Below are 17,639 nucleotides of genomic sequence, written 5' to 3' on the forward strand. Positions count from 1 at the left end.
GGGGAGAGAAGAAAAATTTAAAGGTACTGTGTAAGTAAAATCTATAAAAATGGGCATACTGGGAAAAAATGGCATAGTGAAGAAAGGAAGAGAAGAGAGTCAAAGATGGCTAAGGTTGATTGAGCGAGAATGAAGGAGTAGTGTCGGTTACAAAAACGGAGAAATCAGAAAGAAAAGCTGGCTTGGCAGAAAGATAACAAGCCCAGCATTGGAGATGTTGTTTTTGAGTCAGTGGGTAGATCAGATGGAAGCACCTGTCGTGTGCGTTCTGTCTCTCAAGGCTTCCTATTCCAGTCTGGACTGTGTCTTACATATACAAAGCAAAGACCTCAGAATGCTACTCTTGTATTTAACAAGTCATACGATATCAGGCCTGTGTGACTCAACTTTTTGAGTTGCTTTCCTAAAAATATTGTTATGTTGTAGGATTCATGCATATGGTTATAAATTTTAGTCCATGAAATGTATTAAAGGGACATGGTTGCAATGTGCCTAGTATTTTACTCACATGACTTTATTTTTCTTTTGGTAGAGAGATGGAAGAAAAAGTCACTCTGCTTAATGCTCCTACAAAGAGACCAAGGTAATTCTCAAGAGCCTGTATGGGATATTATGTGTCTTCAGTTCCTGATAGGGAGGCTTACTGGAGTCTATGCATTATTTGATCCTCACAGCTTGTGGTGTCAATTTAGGAGCCAACATTGGCTTAAATGTCACATAGTCACAGACAGTCGTTTCTTTTTTAAGATTTATTTGTGTATGTGTTCATGTGTTTATGTGCAGTGTGTGTATGAGGTGCCTTCAAAGACCAGAGCAGGGCATTGGATCCCTGTAGCTGGACTTGCAGGCGGTTGTGAGCCAGCTGAAAAGGCTGCTGGGAACTGCCCTCTGAGAGAACAGCACCCACTCTTAACTCTTCAGGCCCCACTGAGTGTCTTTGTGGTTTTGTTAAGGTTTTTAATGTGTGTGGCTGCTTTGTCTGCATGTGTGTCTGTATACGTGTGTGCCTGGTCTCTGCAGGGGCCAGAAGGAAGGCATCAGATCCCCTGGGAGTGGGGTTTGAGCTGCTACTTGGTGCTGGGAATCAACCCAGGTCCTCTGAAAAGGCAACCAGTTCTCTTAGTCTCTAAGCCATCTCTCTAGACCCCACATAGTCTTTCCTAAAGGGAAGAAGATGTTATTACCATGATGAGTGTTAAAAAGTGGAGCTGCTAGGGACTGGCTGGAGTCTGGTCTGGCTGAGCTGTGATGAAGCCTTAGTTGGCTGGGAAAGCCTGTAATGAGGGTTGAAAGAATATACTTTTTTATGTCAAAATTGGCAGGTTTTTTTGAAGGCATAGACTTTTTTTTTTTTTAAGAAGGAATTCATGCAGCCCACACTGCTTTTGTTATGTGGCTCCAAGACTCAAACTCAAGGCTTCATACCTGCTAGGCAAGCACTGAACTACATCACCAGTCTTCTTTGAAACCGTCTTTACGTTAAATGTGCCTTTGTTTGCGGATTGCTGACAGGTCAAGCACCGTGACTGAAGCACCCATTGCTGTGGTAACATCACGAACCAGTGAAGTCTACGTTTGGGGTGGTGGAAAATCCACACCCCAGAAACTGGATGTAATCAAGAGTGGCTGCAGTGCCCGGCAGGTGTGCGCAGGGAACACCCACTTTGCTGTGGTCACTGTGGAGAAGGAACTCTACACCTGGGTGGTGAGTAGAGTGACTACAGGCCCATTGCTCCGGCTGTGCAGGCATTCTGTTAGCTGGCCTTGTGCCACAGAGTGAGGTGATGGAACATGAGTTCCTATGAGAGCAGCTGTGGGCTGTGTGGTCACGCTTGTAGCTCCATCCCTAGGGCACAGTGGTTACCTATGAATGGTTTTTGGGCGGCTGAATGAATGAGAGAGGGAAAGAAAATGAGTGCCTTGCGTCTGGGTTCAGAAGACTGGGCTGTCTGTCATGGACAACTAGATGATTTCAGCAATGTGTTCTGTTTACCCTGGTGTTCTGTTACCTTGAGGTAGAGCAGCTAGTACCTATGGCATAGCTTTGTAAACAAATGAAACACATGCCATGACAGGAAACCTTCAAGCCCCTCGTCTATGAATGAAAATTGCTAAGAATTTCTCTTTGTTGCCCTGTCATTCATCTTTTGTTGTTGTTGTTTACTGTTGCATTTTTAATTTTTGAGACAAGGTCCTACTTTGTAGCAAAGAGTGGTCTCAAATTTGTAGCCTCCCAAGTGCTGGGGTTGTAGTGTGCACCACTGACATGTTTTCTGCCTTTCCAGATCTCCCACTCTCCTCACTCCCCTGCAGGACAGCTTCCGTCCTTGCCACTAACATGGGTCTTGGCCAAATGACCGATAAACTGCAAAAATAAGATGACTGCCTTTGTCCCTGTCTACCTTGACTTCTCAGTGACACCTAGCATAATTGGTAGCATGTTCTCTTGGCTCTTTTTTTTTTCTTTTTTCTTTTCTTTTTTTGGTTTTTCAAGACAGGGTCGCTCTGTGTAGCTTTGGCTGTCCTGGACACTCTTTGTAGACCAGGCTGGCCTCGAACTTACCGCGATCTGCCTGCCACTGCCTCCCTGAGTGCTGGTTGGCTTCTTGGATTATTGCTGTACTTTCTGCGGGTGCATTTGCTCTTACCCAACCCTACCCTACCTCTGCTTCCTCTCTGAGGAAGCTCCTCTATTTTTCAGTGGCTTCAGCTTTTTTAAAAGTAGGTACATGGACTATATTTGTCTTATCCAGTGCTTTATCTTCATTGTAAGAGAATAGACAATGAATAATTGTAAAATGTTAAAAAAAAAAAAAAGAGTGACTTATCCTCTGTAACAGAGTGATGACCTGCTGTTATTTCCTAAAACCTTATCCCTTAAAGAATTAGCCTGTGGGTAGCTATCAGAAATGTAATGAAAGTAATGCCTTACAACTATTTATTAAAGGGTTTAATTTGAGTAAGTGCATGGAAAGTATTGCTATCTCTAAGAAACTGTTGGAGAGCCATGAGTACCTGTTCTTATTACCATATAGCACTTACTTGGTGGAACCAAATTCTCTCTCTCTCTCTCTCTCTCTCTCTCTCTCTCTCTCTCTCTCTCTCTCCAGTTTTGTTTTCTTTTTGATATGGCTATATTCTTCTTAGCTGTTCTATGTTTTAAAGAAGCTAACCAAAATTTATAAAACTTGTAGTTCATGTGGTCTTTAGGGTTATACTCATTTAGAAAATGTTCTGGTTAGTTTTTGTCAACTTGACACAAGCAGGTCACCTGGGAAAAGGCAACTTCAGTTTAGGAATTGCCTTCATCAGATTGGCATGATGTGGGACATTTTATTGATTGATGACTGATTGGGGGGTGTGGCTCACTGTGGGTGGGGCCACCCTTGAGCAGGTAGTCCTGGGTGCTCTAAGAAAGGAAGCTGAGCAAGCCCTAGGAACGAGCCAATGAGCAGTGATAGCTTCTGCTGCTGGTGGAGCCCTGCCCTGATTTCCCTTGCTGATGGACTCTGAAGTGCAAGCTCTCTCTGTAACTTGTCTTTAGCTACTCCGTGGGTTCTTTCTTTCACCCTTCACCAACCTGTTTTTTGTTTGTTTTGGGTTTTTTTTTGTTTTTGTTTTTGTTTTTTTTTTTTTTACCCTTTCAGCTCTGCAACACTAGATAAGAGAGAAAAAAGGATAGAGAGGAAAGGAAAGGGATCCCTGAGTAAAGTCAGGCGTTGGAAAGGGGGCAATGTTATCTTAGACTACTTCCTGTCGATTAGGGGTATTGAGTTCCTTGGGCAAGTTTGATCTTCACTGTCAGGATATCTGATTTCTTGTTGTTGTTTTTTCTTTGTGCATAATTAACAAACTACAAACAACAATGACCCACAACCAACCAACAACCCACTCCGCCTCTCGAGGCCCTAGCATTTGTATACCCTCTGAAGAGTCCCCAGAATTCCAACCATCACACAATTGAGAAACTATCTGCAGCTGGCAAAATCAGGCCTCCACCAGAGTATGAGGCCACACCTGGGATTAAAATGAAAGCATAATATTTCTATGTTTTTAAAGAAAATTCCAGCATTCTCACTACACCTTCCTCCCCAAGTTGTTTTTAGTCGTCAGAGCAACAGAAACCAAATTAGAACAAAAAGCCATCAAATTACACTCTATAATGAGCCCCATCACCACTCATCGTTAAACATGAGGTGCCCTTACACTAAGATAAAGACAAAATTTGGAACTTGTCCTGAAAGCTGATGGATATGAGTCTGGATGTACTCCAAAACCTTCTTTACCTGTCCGTGGGCATTTACATTAACCATTAAAATGCTTTATCCTAGTAAGGCAAAGTGATGAGCACCTTTAATCCCAGCACTCAAGAAGTAGAGGTAGGCAGATTGTCCAGCTTGGTTAATAGAGAGTTAGTGTCAGGACAGTTAGCACCATATTAGTGAGACCATGTCTCCAAAAAAAAAAAAAGTTGTTTTGTTTTTTTTTAACTTAGCCCCGCCCCCCTTACCTACTTTTGTCCTTAAATTTCTATTTTTCTTACTGTTTTTATTCAGAGGTAGTGATATTAAAGATTAGCTTTTAGCATGAAAAGTTAAAACTTCACAAGACCTCTTTTTTAACAGAACATGCAAGGAGGCACTAAACTCCACGGTCAGCTAGGACATGGAGACAAGGCTTCCTACCGACAGCCAAAGCATGTGGAAAAGTTGCAAGGAAAAGCTATCCACCAAGTGTCGTGTGGTGATGATTTCACTGTTTGTGTGACAGGTAAGTGACTAACAAAAATCATCTTGGGATATTTAATATGGGACATTGTGCTAATGTGATGCAATTGTAGTTGAGATTTTTATAGCAAAAAACTACCAAAACCCAACAAAAACCGTGAATACATTAAGCAAATATACTCATTAATTACAACATTCCCAGGCCTAGGGAGAATAGCTTAGTGGTAGAGCACTTGACCAGCACAGGCAAGGCTCTGCGTTCAGTTCCCAGCACTAAGACAAGCAAAAGAACCTCCCCAATTTGCTGTGGTAGGAAGGAGTGATGAGCATGGAGAGAAGGTGGGTAACAGAGAAGATGTGAGACAGGACAGGACAGACTCCGTGTCCTCCTTTGGGGAGAGAATGATCTCCCCACCTCTCTAGGCTTGGTATGTCACAAAATCAGGATCAAGAGCTACACTTGGTTTTGATTTTATCATTACTTACTTTATAATTCCTTGGTTTTGTGTGTGTGTGTGTGTGTGTGTGTGTGTGTGTGTGTGTGTGTGTCTGAGTGTGGGTTTGTGCATATGAGTATAATACTTATTATGGAGGCCAGGAAAATGCTCTGATCTCCCTGAAACTGGGTTTATAGTTGTGAGCTGCCTGGTAGGGTGCTGAGCTATCTCTGCAGGGAAGGCTCCAGGAAACTCTGAAGATCATTTAGCATGACAATCTTACATGTAGACTGTTCATTACAACAGTAATACTCCATGTGGTTCCCTAACTGCAAATAGCTCTGCTTGTTTGCGTGGTCTGCCCACCTGACTTCTGATATGATCATATCTCACGTGAGACCATTGGCCGGGGTAGTCCTCCATCCAGCTCTGCTCTGATTGGACAAAACACTTCCTTTCTGTGATGGCTTTCTTTCCTTTTGCAGACGAGGGTCAGCTCTATACCTTTGGATCAGATTATTACGGCTGCATGGGGGTGGACAAGGTCTCTGGCCCTGAAGTGCTAGAACCTGTGCAGCTGAGCTTCTTCCTCAGCAATCCGGTGGAGCAGGTCTCCTGTGGGGACAACCATGTGGTGGCTCTCACACGAAACAAGGAGGTCTATTCTTGGGGCTGTGGCGAGTATGGTAGGTAAAGCCTGTGTCCCTCTGCTACTTCCAGATGCTCACCACAGTGACAGTCTTTGAGCATCTTCCTGGGGAGGAATGCCCTTGGTATAATGACTGCCCTTCTGTATTTCAGGACGGCTGGGTTTGGATTCTGAAGAGGATTACTATACACCACAAAGGGTAACTGAGAAGCAACTTCTTCTATAGCCTGCTTAAACATAGACTCCAAAAGGACAACCTCTCTTCCCCAACTCCTTATAGCAGAGGGTTTATTTCTTAAGTCTTTCCTGTGTAAAAGACTGCCAATCTAAGACTCTTGATTTAGTACTATGTAGTCTTATCGTCTGACTAAATCACAGACACTGGAGTCATATATCTTTTTTTGTTTGTTTGGTTTGGTTTTGGTTTTTTGAGACAGGGTTTCTCTGTGTAGCCTTGGCTGTCCTGGACTCATGTAGACCACAGCAGTCTGCCTGCTTCTGCCGCCCAAGTGCTGGAATTAAAGGCGTGCACCACCATGGCCGGCTGGAGTCATATATTTTAACTCAGTGTATAAAACAGAAAGTGTTAAAGACAGCTAAATCTCCTTATCTAGTGGGAAGCCATATATTATCTCTTACCCCAACCTTCCATTTATTTATTTATTTACCCGCCCCACCCCACCCCCCACCCCCACCATAAGGCTTCTCTGTGTAGCCTTGGTTGGTCTGGACTCACGAGATCTACCTGCCTCTGCCTGGGATTAAAGGCGTGTGCCACTATGCCCACCCCCCACCTTCCATTTCTACAGTTGAATACCGTGTATTTGCTGAGAGGTTGTGCAGTAGGAGACATCTGGTTACTGTCAGGACTGCCAACAGCAGCTCTGTAAGAGGCTCCTGGGACCTGAGTCAGTGGAAGGACAAGCACAGTCATACCTCAGGCCCCAGGCTTAGCTGATACTGGAAGGTTCAGTACCACTGACCTCAGTACTAGACCATTGACAGTGGCCAATTTTTATTTATATTCCCAGGTTAAATGATACATAGACTGTCTTTAGATTCATAGCCATTCCTCTTGTGAAAAGAAACTGAGGCTCAAGATTTTACACATGTCCATGGCCCCATCTGACATCCTTTGTTATTCAACCCTGTCCTGTAAGCTGTAGAGGAAGGCTGTTGTCTCTCGTAAAACTCTCTAGGCGCCTTCCATCTCAGCATAAAGCCAGCTAGAGATCAGATCTGCCCTGTTCCGAGTTTGTCTGCATCTACAGAAGCCTTCTCCAGAGAAGTAGGAGCCACTCCTACAATGGACTGACAGGGAGCGTCTGCTCATTTACCTACAGCCTTTCCCTCTGTTGTAAAACTTAAACTCCACATTAGGAAGAGTGATCTCCAAGCTGCTGGGCAGCATGATGAAGGAACTTGAAGGTTCTTTCTTTCTTTCTTTCTTTCTTTCTTTTTTTTAAAGCTGTGTTTATTGGCCAGGCGGTGGTTGCTCACGCCTCTAATACCAGCACTTGGGAGGCAGAAGCAGGTGAATTGCTCTGAGTTCAAGGCCAGTCTGGTCTACAAAGTGAGTCCAGGACAGTCAAGGCTACACAGAGAAACCCTGTCTCGGAAAAAAAAAGAAACAAACAAGATTTATTTATTATATATACAATGTTCTGCCTGCATGTATGTCTGCACACCACAAGAGGGTATCAGATCTCATAGATGGTTGTGAGCCGCCATGTGGTTGCTGAGAACTCAGGACCTTTGGAAGAGCAGCCAGTGTTCTCAACCTCTGAGCCGTCTCTCCAGCTCAGAAGGGTATTTCTAACATGAAGTATGACTTGGGATTTTTTTTTTCCTTGCAGGTGGATGTTCCAAAGGCTTTAATCATTGTTGCAGTTCAGTGTGGCTGTGACGGGACCTTTCTGCTCACCCAGTCAGGCAAAGTGCTGGCCTGTGGACTCAACGAGTTCAACAAACTGGGCCTGAATCAGTGCATGTCTGGAATCATCAACCATGAAGTGAGTAGCCCTTGAGATTTTAACCTCATTGCCAGAATTCTGGGTTGGCATTTCCTTGTTATTATAGGTTAGTGACCATGGAATTTAACTTAAGAATAAAGTGACAAACATTATGTTCAGCAAAAGCAGCCAGCCACAAAAGAGTTCATAGTATATGATTGTGTTGTGTGATGTTCAGGGACAGGCTAAGTGAACATGATAGCAATAGTCAGAGGCTGCCTCAGGGAGGAGAGGTACAGGTCTTTGTGGGGGTTTTCCTATTTCATTATATTTATTTTTCTTTGCTGGGAACAGGTAGTTTTATAAATGTATTGGTAGACAGGCTAAGGGTAATGACACATGCCTTTAATTTTAGCACTCAGGAAGCTGAGGCAGGAGGATCTTTAGTTTGAGGTTAGCCTGTGATATGTAGCAAGACCCCTTTAAAAGCCAAGGGCAAAAATCCCACAAATGTATATGTGCAGAGGCGGGTCAAGCTATGCAATGGGTTTTACAGTTACAGTTCACCAAAGTGGACTGCAAAGGGTAAAGAGAGAGCTTATGTTTCAACTTGTCACCCTCGAAACAGGGACAAGAATGTTGTGCCATAGAAAAGAAGCATTTCCTGTGTCTGTGTAGATTCCTGACTTACTGCTTTCAAAACACTGGTCCCACATAAATTTATCAAGGGTAATTACCATTATTCTATGTCTTCAGGTGTGTTAGTATCATGAGTTTTTGTCGTTTCTAAAGATTAAGTCTGTTTTCTGCCCCTTGCCTTCAAATGCAGAAAGAAACAAAGAAAGATAAGATCAAGTAAATCTACAGTTTCCTAACTCAATGAAAGTTGAACTAATTTGTATGTGGTACCTAAAGTCCAGTCTCAGGAGAGCACAAACTCAGGGTAAAGGCTGGAGAGTGCATTGTTTGAAGGGCATCTTCAAAATTACTATGTGATTCTGTGGTTTGCTAAGATGCAGGTTTGCTGTGAAATTATGTGGTGCTTTTATCCACTTAGAGGACTGTGTGTAGAGAATTTCTGTGATACACTACTTTGTAGGTGAAATTAGATTACAATAACCGGTTTCTTTATAAGCTGGAGAGATTTTGCCCTGCCCTTGTTAGATAGAGTATATAAGCAAAACAGATGTCAATTATTCAATCTTTATATCAGTTATACTCGTAGATGAAGAATTCTTGTGTTGTGTGATTGAATTTGGAATGTAGATTTTATAATCAGAAAATCTTGCTTCTTACACCAAACTCTCTGAGTCTGTGTTGAGCTTGTTTCTTGTGCCCTTTTGAAGATGGGAGCTCTATGGCACCCTGTCTTAGTAGCAGAATTTGTTAGTAAGAGCTTTTCCATCTCCAGCCTGTTCCTACCACCACCACCACCACCACCACCACCACCACCACCACCATTGTTTGCTTCATGAGTCTGTTGCTCTGTGTTTTACTTGTCTCAGGCATACCATGAAGTTCCCTACACGACCTCCTTTACCTTGGCCAAACAATTGTCCTTTTACAAAATTCGTACCATTGCCCCAGGCAAGACTCATACAGCTGCTATTGATGGTAAGTTGGCTTTCAGCTGCACTGCATGACTTCAGAGCTCAGGTTGTGCTGTGCTGTGCTGGGCAATATTAACTTTCCTTTTTGGGGGGGGTGGGGGGGCGTGGTTGAGATAGAGTTTCTTTTTCTTATAGTCCTAGCTGTCCTGGACTCACTTTGTAGACCAGGCTGGCCTCAAACTCATAGAAATCTGCCTGTCTCTGCCTCCCAAGTGCTGGGATTAAAGGTGTGCATCACCATACCTGGGGTCAATATTAGCTTCCTTAATGATACATGTATGCTTCTGACTTTTCCCTAATATTCAGTGTTACCTCAGTAACAAATTAGGCATTCAAGCACAGATGTTTAAAAATTATGTTTATAAATACAAGATAAATGTGTACTTTAATAAGAACACCACACTTCAGGCTGGAGCGATGACTCAGTGGTTAATAGTGTTAACTGGTCTTCCAGAGGACCCAAGTTATGTTTCCAGTACCCACCTTGGGCTGCTCATAACTGAGTATAACTTCAGCTTCAGGGGATCCAATGCCCTCTTCTGACCTTTAAGGGCACCCACCCATATGGCATATACACAGAGAGACACATATACATAAAGTCAATCAATAATCTTTGGTTTGTTTTTCAGGACAGGGTTTTTCTGTGTAATCCTGGCTGTCTTTAAACTCACTTTGTAGACAGACTGGCCTTGAACTCACAGAGATCTGCCTGCTCCTGCCTCCTCAATGCTGGGATTAAAGGTGTGCACCACCACACCCAGCTATAAATATTCTCTAAAAAACAAAACAAAACTCACCATATTTATAACATCTGGCTTCGATGGGCTCTAATTGGCACCCACTCTAAGTATCCTAAATTAAGGTTCTAGTTGGTCATATTTCTTAGATGTCCTCATCTCAAGGTCATGTGGGTAGCTTCATATTTATATCTTCTAGTGCCTGGAGTCGGCGTTGCAATGTCTTCTCTGTTCCATCACCTGAATAGGTGTTTGTTTTTGCTTCTCTCTCAGAACGAGGCCGGTTGCTGACTTTTGGCTGTAATAAGTGTGGGCAGCTGGGTGTTGGAAATTATAAGAAGCGCCTGGGAATCAACTTGTTGGGGGGACCCCTTGGTGGGAAGCAAGTAATCCGGGTCTCCTGTGGCGATGAGTTCACCATCGCTGCCACCGATGGTGAGTCTGCTGTTTCTCAAGCCTCCCAGACAGGTTTTAATTCTTGATTAGAAGAGTGCTTTCTGTCTAACTGGCATATGTTCTTATGTCCACTGTAGTAACTTTTTAAAGGCCGATTTCTAGATAATGGCAAGTTAATACTATTCTAAGTTTACCCGGTTTTATTTTCATTTTAACATTTTTGATAAGATATTTCTGGAACTAGTGCTTCTATCTGGTTCATTACCAGCATCCATCCACATACTGATCAGCACTGGCTGGGTGTGTGGAAAGACGCACAGACAGTCTTCCAAATGCTGTGGTAGAAATGCTCACCTCTTCTCCCCAGGAGCTCATTCCTTTAAGTTCCCCTGTGTGCCTCGCAGCTTGTACTGTCATCTCTGAGCTTCAGACATTTAGTCAGCAGCCCCTCACTGTGGATGGCAGAAGTTAAAGTGGCAAGACAGCCCATGCACTCTAGATGCACTCTGATTCGTGTCTGTTGTCCTGTCACGACCATTACTTACATGCCCTGTCATTTAGAAGAGAGCGTGCCAGCCCAAGTTGGATAAGAGTCAGATTTCTAGTGTTGGCCTGTTCCTTTGTAGACTTCTTACCTCTGCCAGCCCCGTCCTGCACCCTCTATCCTGCCCATCAGCAAGTCCTATTGACTCTCTTCAGAATACACCAACAGCTTCTTTCCTTCATCAGTCCATCAGCTGCTCTCTGCTTCCACCTTTGCTCTTTTGCAGTAGGTTCTCAGCATAGCCTCGGAGGGCCTCTTGAGTACCTCCTTCCCGGAGCCTCTCGTGGTTTGGTACATCAGTCAGGCCTGCATGGCCCCATATGACCAGGACCTCCCCTACCCCCTGCCCCTCTCATACTTTTCTCCTTGTTCCCTTTATGCAAAGCTGCACCTGTGCAACCTTCTCTTGCCTGAAAACTCCCTCAGTTCATCTAAATCCCTGCTCAAGTGTCAAAGAGTACTTCTCTGACCACTCTCTCTAAAATGATGAAATGCCATCCTGCTGCTCCTCATCTCCTTCCTGTTCATCCCCGTTCCCCTTCCTCCATAGCACTGACCAGTGTATGAAACATGAGATAGCTGTTGGTCTTGTGTTGTTATTCTCCTGACTGAATTCACCAGAACAAGGACTTGGCTTGTATCTTGACTCAGACACCTTGAGGAACACCTGCCATGAAGTAGATTGTCGTACTTGTTTGGATGAATGAGGAGTGAGTGAGTGAGTGAATGAATGAGTGAATGAATGAATGAATGGCATAGGAGCAGTAGTCATTTTCACCTGGGTGGGACCAGGAAAAGCTTTCGGCTCTATACAGAGGAATAATTGGCTTTCCCCTCATTTAGATCTTACTAGGACATCTTTCTAGTTACAGGGTGTAACAGTGGGATACCCACATAATTGGGAAAATAGTATCCCATTAATCTGTTGTTTAACTCTTTTCTAGATAATCACATTTTTGCCTGGGGTAATGGTGGCAATGGCCGCCTGGCAATGACTCCCACAGAGAGACCACATGGCTCTGATATCTGTACCTCATGGCCTCGGCCTATTTTTGGATCTCTGCATCATGTCCCAGACCTTTCTTGCCGCGGCTGGCACACCATTCTTATTGTTGGTAAGGGCTCCTTATGTGTGGACTTGGTGTGACTTAGACAGGATTGACTCACTCCTAAGGCAGTAGTGGTGACACTGTTGGAAACACAAGTACCCTGAAGCAGAGACTGCTGCTTCAAATCCTGTCCTGGATAAAGATGTCATGCAGAGTGGCAGGAACAAGTTAGTCATCAGCCACTTCTTCTCTGTTGGACTGTTTTGTGTCATAGTCTTGTAACTCAGGCGAGCCTGAACCCAGCTCTTAGGAGCCAGGAATAACCTTAAGTTCCTGCTCCTTAACCTCTACTTCCTGAGTACAGGATTACACGCCTATTCCACCACCATCAGTTTGGGTCTTTTTTAGTGTTGGAATTTTGAACTCTTCCACATCATAGAATTTATTACTTCCATTTAACTAATAATGTGTTGTCTGCATTTGTGTTTCCTGGAGAAACATTTAGTAATTTTTTTAAAAGAAAATTTCCAAGGGTCTGGAGAGATAGCTCAGAGGTTAGAGCACTGGCTGTTCTTCCAAAGGTCCTGAGTTCAATTCCCAGCAACCATGTGATGGCTCACAACCATCTATAATGTGACCTGATGCCCTCCTCTGGCATGCAGGCACACATGCAGGCAGAGTACTGTATAAATAACAAATCTTTTTTTAAAAAAAGAAAGAAAAGAAAAGAAAAAAGGAAATTTCCAAATGCTGTTTGCATAAAGATTACTTTGAAGCTGGACATGGTAGCGCACGCCTTTAATCCCATTACTCAGGGAGGCAGAGGCAGGTAGATCTCTGTGAGTTTGAAGCCAACCTGGTCTACAAAATAAGTCCAGGACAGCCAGTGCTACACAGAGAAACCCTGTCTCAAAAAATGAAAAAAAGGAAGAAAGAAAGAAAAAAAAAAAAGAAAGAGGGCTGGAGGGATGGCTCAGAGGTTAAGAGCACTGACTGCTCTTGCAGAGGTCCTGAGTTCAGTTTCAGCAACCACATGGTGGCTCACAGCCTTGCTCTTCTCTGATGTCATCTGGTGGCTTCTTCTGGCCTGCAGGTGTACATGCAGGCAAAGCACTGCATACATAATAATTAAATCTTTTTTTAAAAAGATAGATAGATACAAAGTGAGTCTAGGACAGCCAAGGCTACACAGAGAGACCCTGTCTCGAAAAACCAAAAAAAAAAAAAAACAACAACAAAAAAAACCCAACCAAACAAAAAAAGATAGATAGATAGATAGATTACCTTGAAATATGTGATAAAAAGCCTTGGCCTTTATAAATCTTAGTTCTGTCCCACCCTTGACCAATTTATCCAGGATCTCTGGGGTTGGATTTAGGTGTTGTTACTTTGCAAAGCTTCTGGGTGCTTCCAGTGAACAAAGATAGGAAAGAAACCTCCCAGTACAGATGCTGAGTAGAGTAGCTCAGTAAGTCTTTCACTTATGAGACTAGCTTCTTAATAGTACGTTCTGGATTACCAAGCATCAGAGATGGCCGTGACAGTTTCCTCCCTGTCCCATCTCCCTTCCTTCACTCTTCCTCCCAGTGTCTGTACACAGTGCTTATCTACTACGTCTTTTTCCTCAGAGAAAGTATTGAATTCTAAGACCATCCGTTCTAATAGCAGCGGTCTGTCCATTGGAACTGGTAAGTAGTGGTGCCGCAGGTGCCAGTTTGGTCTTTGGGATGAGGAATTGTGGTGAAGAGGGAAGGCTGTATTTTGTGAGTGTTGAGGCTGTGGCTTTGTTCTCAGGATGACTGTGCATCTTCTTTACCTGCATTGTTGTGGGGGCAGTTATAATGGGACACTTGTATTCCTTACCATCCCAAGAGCCTCTTACTTCCATGGTATTCAGCTAGTCTAGTCTTTAAAAATCTATAGTACTTGGGAGGCAGAGGCAGATGAATTTCTGTGAGTTTGAGGTCAGACTGGTATATATAGCAAGCTCCAGGTCACCCAGAGCTACGTAGTGAGACCCTGCCTTCAAAAACCAAGCAAAATTTACCTTCAAAATAGGCCCATAGAAGGAAAAGTCAGATAAACTTTCAACTTAGGAACATCAGCCTAAGCCTCTGATAGCTTTCCACCTATAGTTTTCTTCATGGTTCTCTGTGACTTGGGTCCATGCCAGGAAAGTAAAACTGTTTCTGCTTTCCACCTGTGAGAAGTCATGTATATGCCCATGTTTCAGAATACATCTTGTTATTTTGTGGAAACTTAAGAGGTGCTTGGCTCACTGTTGAACACATTTTTATATAAAACAAATATAGTGGAGACTGCAGTGTGAATTACCTGCCAGAGACACACTAGGATTTGGAAAATGGACATGAATTATGGTGATCATAACATAATACCTTTATGTAAGCCTGGCATGGTGGCACATACTTAAAATCCTAGCACTGGGAAGGTGTGGTAGCAGTAAGATCAGAAGTTCAAGGCCATCCTCAGCGACTTGCCAAGTTCAAGGCTAGCCTGGGTAACATAGGATTCTGTCTCAATAAAAAAATGTGGGGCTGGAGAGATGGCGCAGAGGGGCTGGAGAGATGGCTCAGAGGTTAAGAACACTGGCTGCTCTTCCAAAGGTCCTGAGTTCAATTCCCAGCAACCACATGGTGGCTCACAACCATCTATAATAAGATTTGGTGCCCTCTTCTGGTGGGCAGGCACACATGCGGGCAGAATACTTATTGTACAAATAATAAATAAATCTTTCTTTTAAAAAAAATGTAAGCCAGGTATTGGTGCTGCACATCTTTAATCCCAGCACTTGGGAGGCAGAGGCACGTGGATCTCTGTGAGTTCAAGACCAGCCTGGTCTACAAAGTGAGTCCAAGTCAGTCAAGGCTACACAGAGAAACCCTACCTTAAAAAATCTAAATAAACATATAGACAGACAGACAGATAGAATAAAAATTTGGGCCCATAAAATGTCTCATGGAGGGGGCCAGAGAGATGACTCCAGGGGTAAGAGCACTGTCTGCTCTTCCAAAGGTCCAGAGTTCAAGTCCCAGCATCCACATGGTGGCTCACAACCATCTATAATGAGAGAGAGAGAGAGAGAGAGAGAGAGAGAGAGAGAGAGAGAGAGAGAGAGAGAACACGCAAGCTGCTCTAGGAACTTTTGTGGGAGTGAATGAGTGGGGTCATCAGATAGTCAGATCGCTAATCTCAGCAACGTAGCAAAGCTCTCTCCATCTGTGCCACACATGTACCAGTGCTTCAGAGCTCCAGCCCAGGAGGCGGCGGCAGTGGTGGTGGCGGTGGCGGTGAAGAGGAAGACAGTCAACAGGAATCTGAAACTCCAGATCAAAGTGGAGGCTTCCGAGGAACAATGGAAGCAGACCGTGGAATGGAAGGTTTAATGAGTCCCACAGAGGCCATGGGGAACAGTTGTGGGGCTAGCAGCTCCTGTCCTGGCTGGCTTCGGAAGGTAATTCTCTTGGAACAGATTCTTCAGATAAGTCCATAGCAGGAACTAGTAAGGATTGCCAAGGTCTCAGTTTCTTGTGCCCTACTAATTTAGACAGGAGTCTAGACTTCAGATTCTACCTGGAAAGAACACACCACAAAGCCAATCCTGTTTTCACTTTTTCTTTTTTTCCTTTTGTAAGGTTTTTTTTTTGTCAAGATAGGGGTTCTCTGTGTAACAGTCCTGGCTGTCCTGGACTCGCTTTTGTAGACCAGGCTGGCCTCAAACTCACAGTGATCCTCCTGCCTCTGCTTCCCGAGTGCTGGGATTAAAGGCATGCGCCACCACGCCCGGCTTTCACTTTTTCTTTTTTCTTTCTTTCTTTCTTTTTTTTTTTTTTTTTTTTTTTCTGTTTTGTTTTGTTTTTGTTTTGTTTTGTTTGTTTTATTTTTGTTTGTTTTTTGATTTTTGTTTTTTGTTTTTTTGTTACTGTTTTGTTTTTTTGTTGGTTTTGGTTTTTCAAGATAGGGTTTCTATGTGTAGCCTTGGCTGTCCTGGACTCACCTTGTAGACCAGGCTAGCCTTGAATTCATAGTGGTCACCTGCCTCTGCCTCTGCCTCCTGTATGTTGGGATTAAAGTCGTGTGCCACTACACCCGCCTCTGTTTTCATTTCTAAGAAGAGAGGATGTAGCACACTTTCACATCTATATTTTGGTTTAAGACAGGGGCTCAGTTTGTAGCCCTGGCTGTCCTGGAACTCAAAAAGTTCCACCTGCCTCTGCTTCCCAAATGCTGGGATTAAAGGCATGGGCCTCCAGTGGGCCCAGATCCTTTATGCCAGCATCATTAAAGTGAATGTAAATTCTTTTGTCTTTTTTGGCTTTTGCAACATATCTTAAAGATAATTTTTTCATTAGTTCTTTGAAAATGTTGTGCATTTATTTTGAGCATATTTAATTCACCCCTCTCCCCCAACTCTTCCCATTTCCACTCTTCCTATGAACCCAACTTTGTCCCCGCTTTATATTTTAAGCCTTGAGCTAACTTACAGCTGTCTGCCTGCTTCTGCCTCCTGAATGCTGGGAGTAAAGGCGTGCGCCACCACACCCTGCCTGCCCCACCACACCCTGCCCGGCCTTTAGACTTGATGTACGTCCTTGCACTGGAGTAGACTTGACCTACTAGGAGCCACACCTTTAAGAAGACTGACTCTTCCTCTCTTAGCAGCTAGCAATTACCCATAGGTCTTTAGCTAGGAGTGGGATTGCATTCCCACCTCCTCTCTTCATGCCTCAGCCAGGATTTAGTCTTAGGCATGCTGTCACAACTGCTGTGAACTTACATATGCACCTGTCCTGCTATGTCCAGGAACATGTTTTCTTAAAGTCACCTACATCCTCTTCTTCCACAATGATCCCTGAGCCTTGGGAGGAGAGCGTATGATACAGCTGTCCCCTTTAGAGTGAGAACTCTTGGGTCTCGTTCTCTCACCGTTACTAGCTGTGTGTATCTCTGTGTTAAATCACTGTCTACTGCTGAAAGAAACTTCTCTGATGAAGGTTGAGAGACATGCTGATCTATGAATATAGCAGGAAGTCATTAGGAGTCAGCTTAATACTATGCCCACTTAACAAAGCAGTAGTCATCGTAGTAGATTTTTTTCCTGGGGCCTATGACCTCTCTATGCTATGTTTTTGGCCCCAGTAACAGTGTCAGATAGGAGATTCAGCTTGTGGAGCAGGCCTCAAATTTAATTAGAAAGGGGTTGGTTACTCCAGTGACATTCATGCCCCTGTGCATCAGTGAGCATGTCTTGCCAGGCCAGTTGTCTTTATAGTTTGAAGGGCTCACAGCTAGTGACTAGGTGACTGCTTTTTTTTTGGTTTTTTGTTTTTGGGGTTTTTTTTGGTTTTTCAACACAGGCTTTCTCTGTTACAGAGCCCTGGCTCTCCTGGACTCCCTTTGTAAGCCAGGCTGGCCTTGAACTCACAGAGATCTGCCTGCCTTTGCTCACAGCGCTGGGATTAAAGTCATGCACCATAATTCCCTGTGGTGATTACTTTTTCTCTCTGGTGGTGTATAGTA

General features: G+C 43.7%; 1 protein-coding gene across 2 annotated transcripts in view; it reads left to right on the forward strand.

Annotated features, from left to right (window-relative positions):
* Positions 1 to 17,639, forward strand: part of NEK9 (NIMA related kinase 9) — a 48,991-nt gene that overhangs the window by 15,658 nt on the left and 15,694 nt on the right. For both annotated transcript variants that reach the window (XR_014780819.1, XM_084791164.1), the window contains exons 9-19: positions 533 to 583; positions 1,513 to 1,705; positions 4,626 to 4,770; positions 5,650 to 5,850; positions 5,966 to 6,012; positions 7,670 to 7,825; positions 9,271 to 9,379; positions 10,386 to 10,547; positions 11,997 to 12,167; positions 13,730 to 13,789; positions 15,359 to 15,573. Coding sequence is in view for 1 of the 2 variants with exons in the window: in XM_084791164.1 (XP_084647290.1) it covers positions 533 to 583; positions 1,513 to 1,705; positions 4,626 to 4,770; positions 5,650 to 5,850; positions 5,966 to 6,012; positions 7,670 to 7,825; positions 9,271 to 9,379; positions 10,386 to 10,547; positions 11,997 to 12,167; positions 13,730 to 13,789; positions 15,359 to 15,573 (1,510 nt within the window). In the remaining variant the exon portion in view is untranslated. The remainder of the gene's footprint in view (positions 1 to 532; positions 584 to 1,512; positions 1,706 to 4,625; positions 4,771 to 5,649; positions 5,851 to 5,965; positions 6,013 to 7,669; positions 7,826 to 9,270; positions 9,380 to 10,385; positions 10,548 to 11,996; positions 12,168 to 13,729; positions 13,790 to 15,358; positions 15,574 to 17,639) is intronic.

Source organism: Acomys minous (genome assembly GCF_964271855.1).
Source record: "Acomys minous genome assembly, chromosome: 8".
NCBI lineage: Eukaryota > Metazoa > Chordata > Mammalia > Rodentia > Muridae > Acomys > Acomys minous.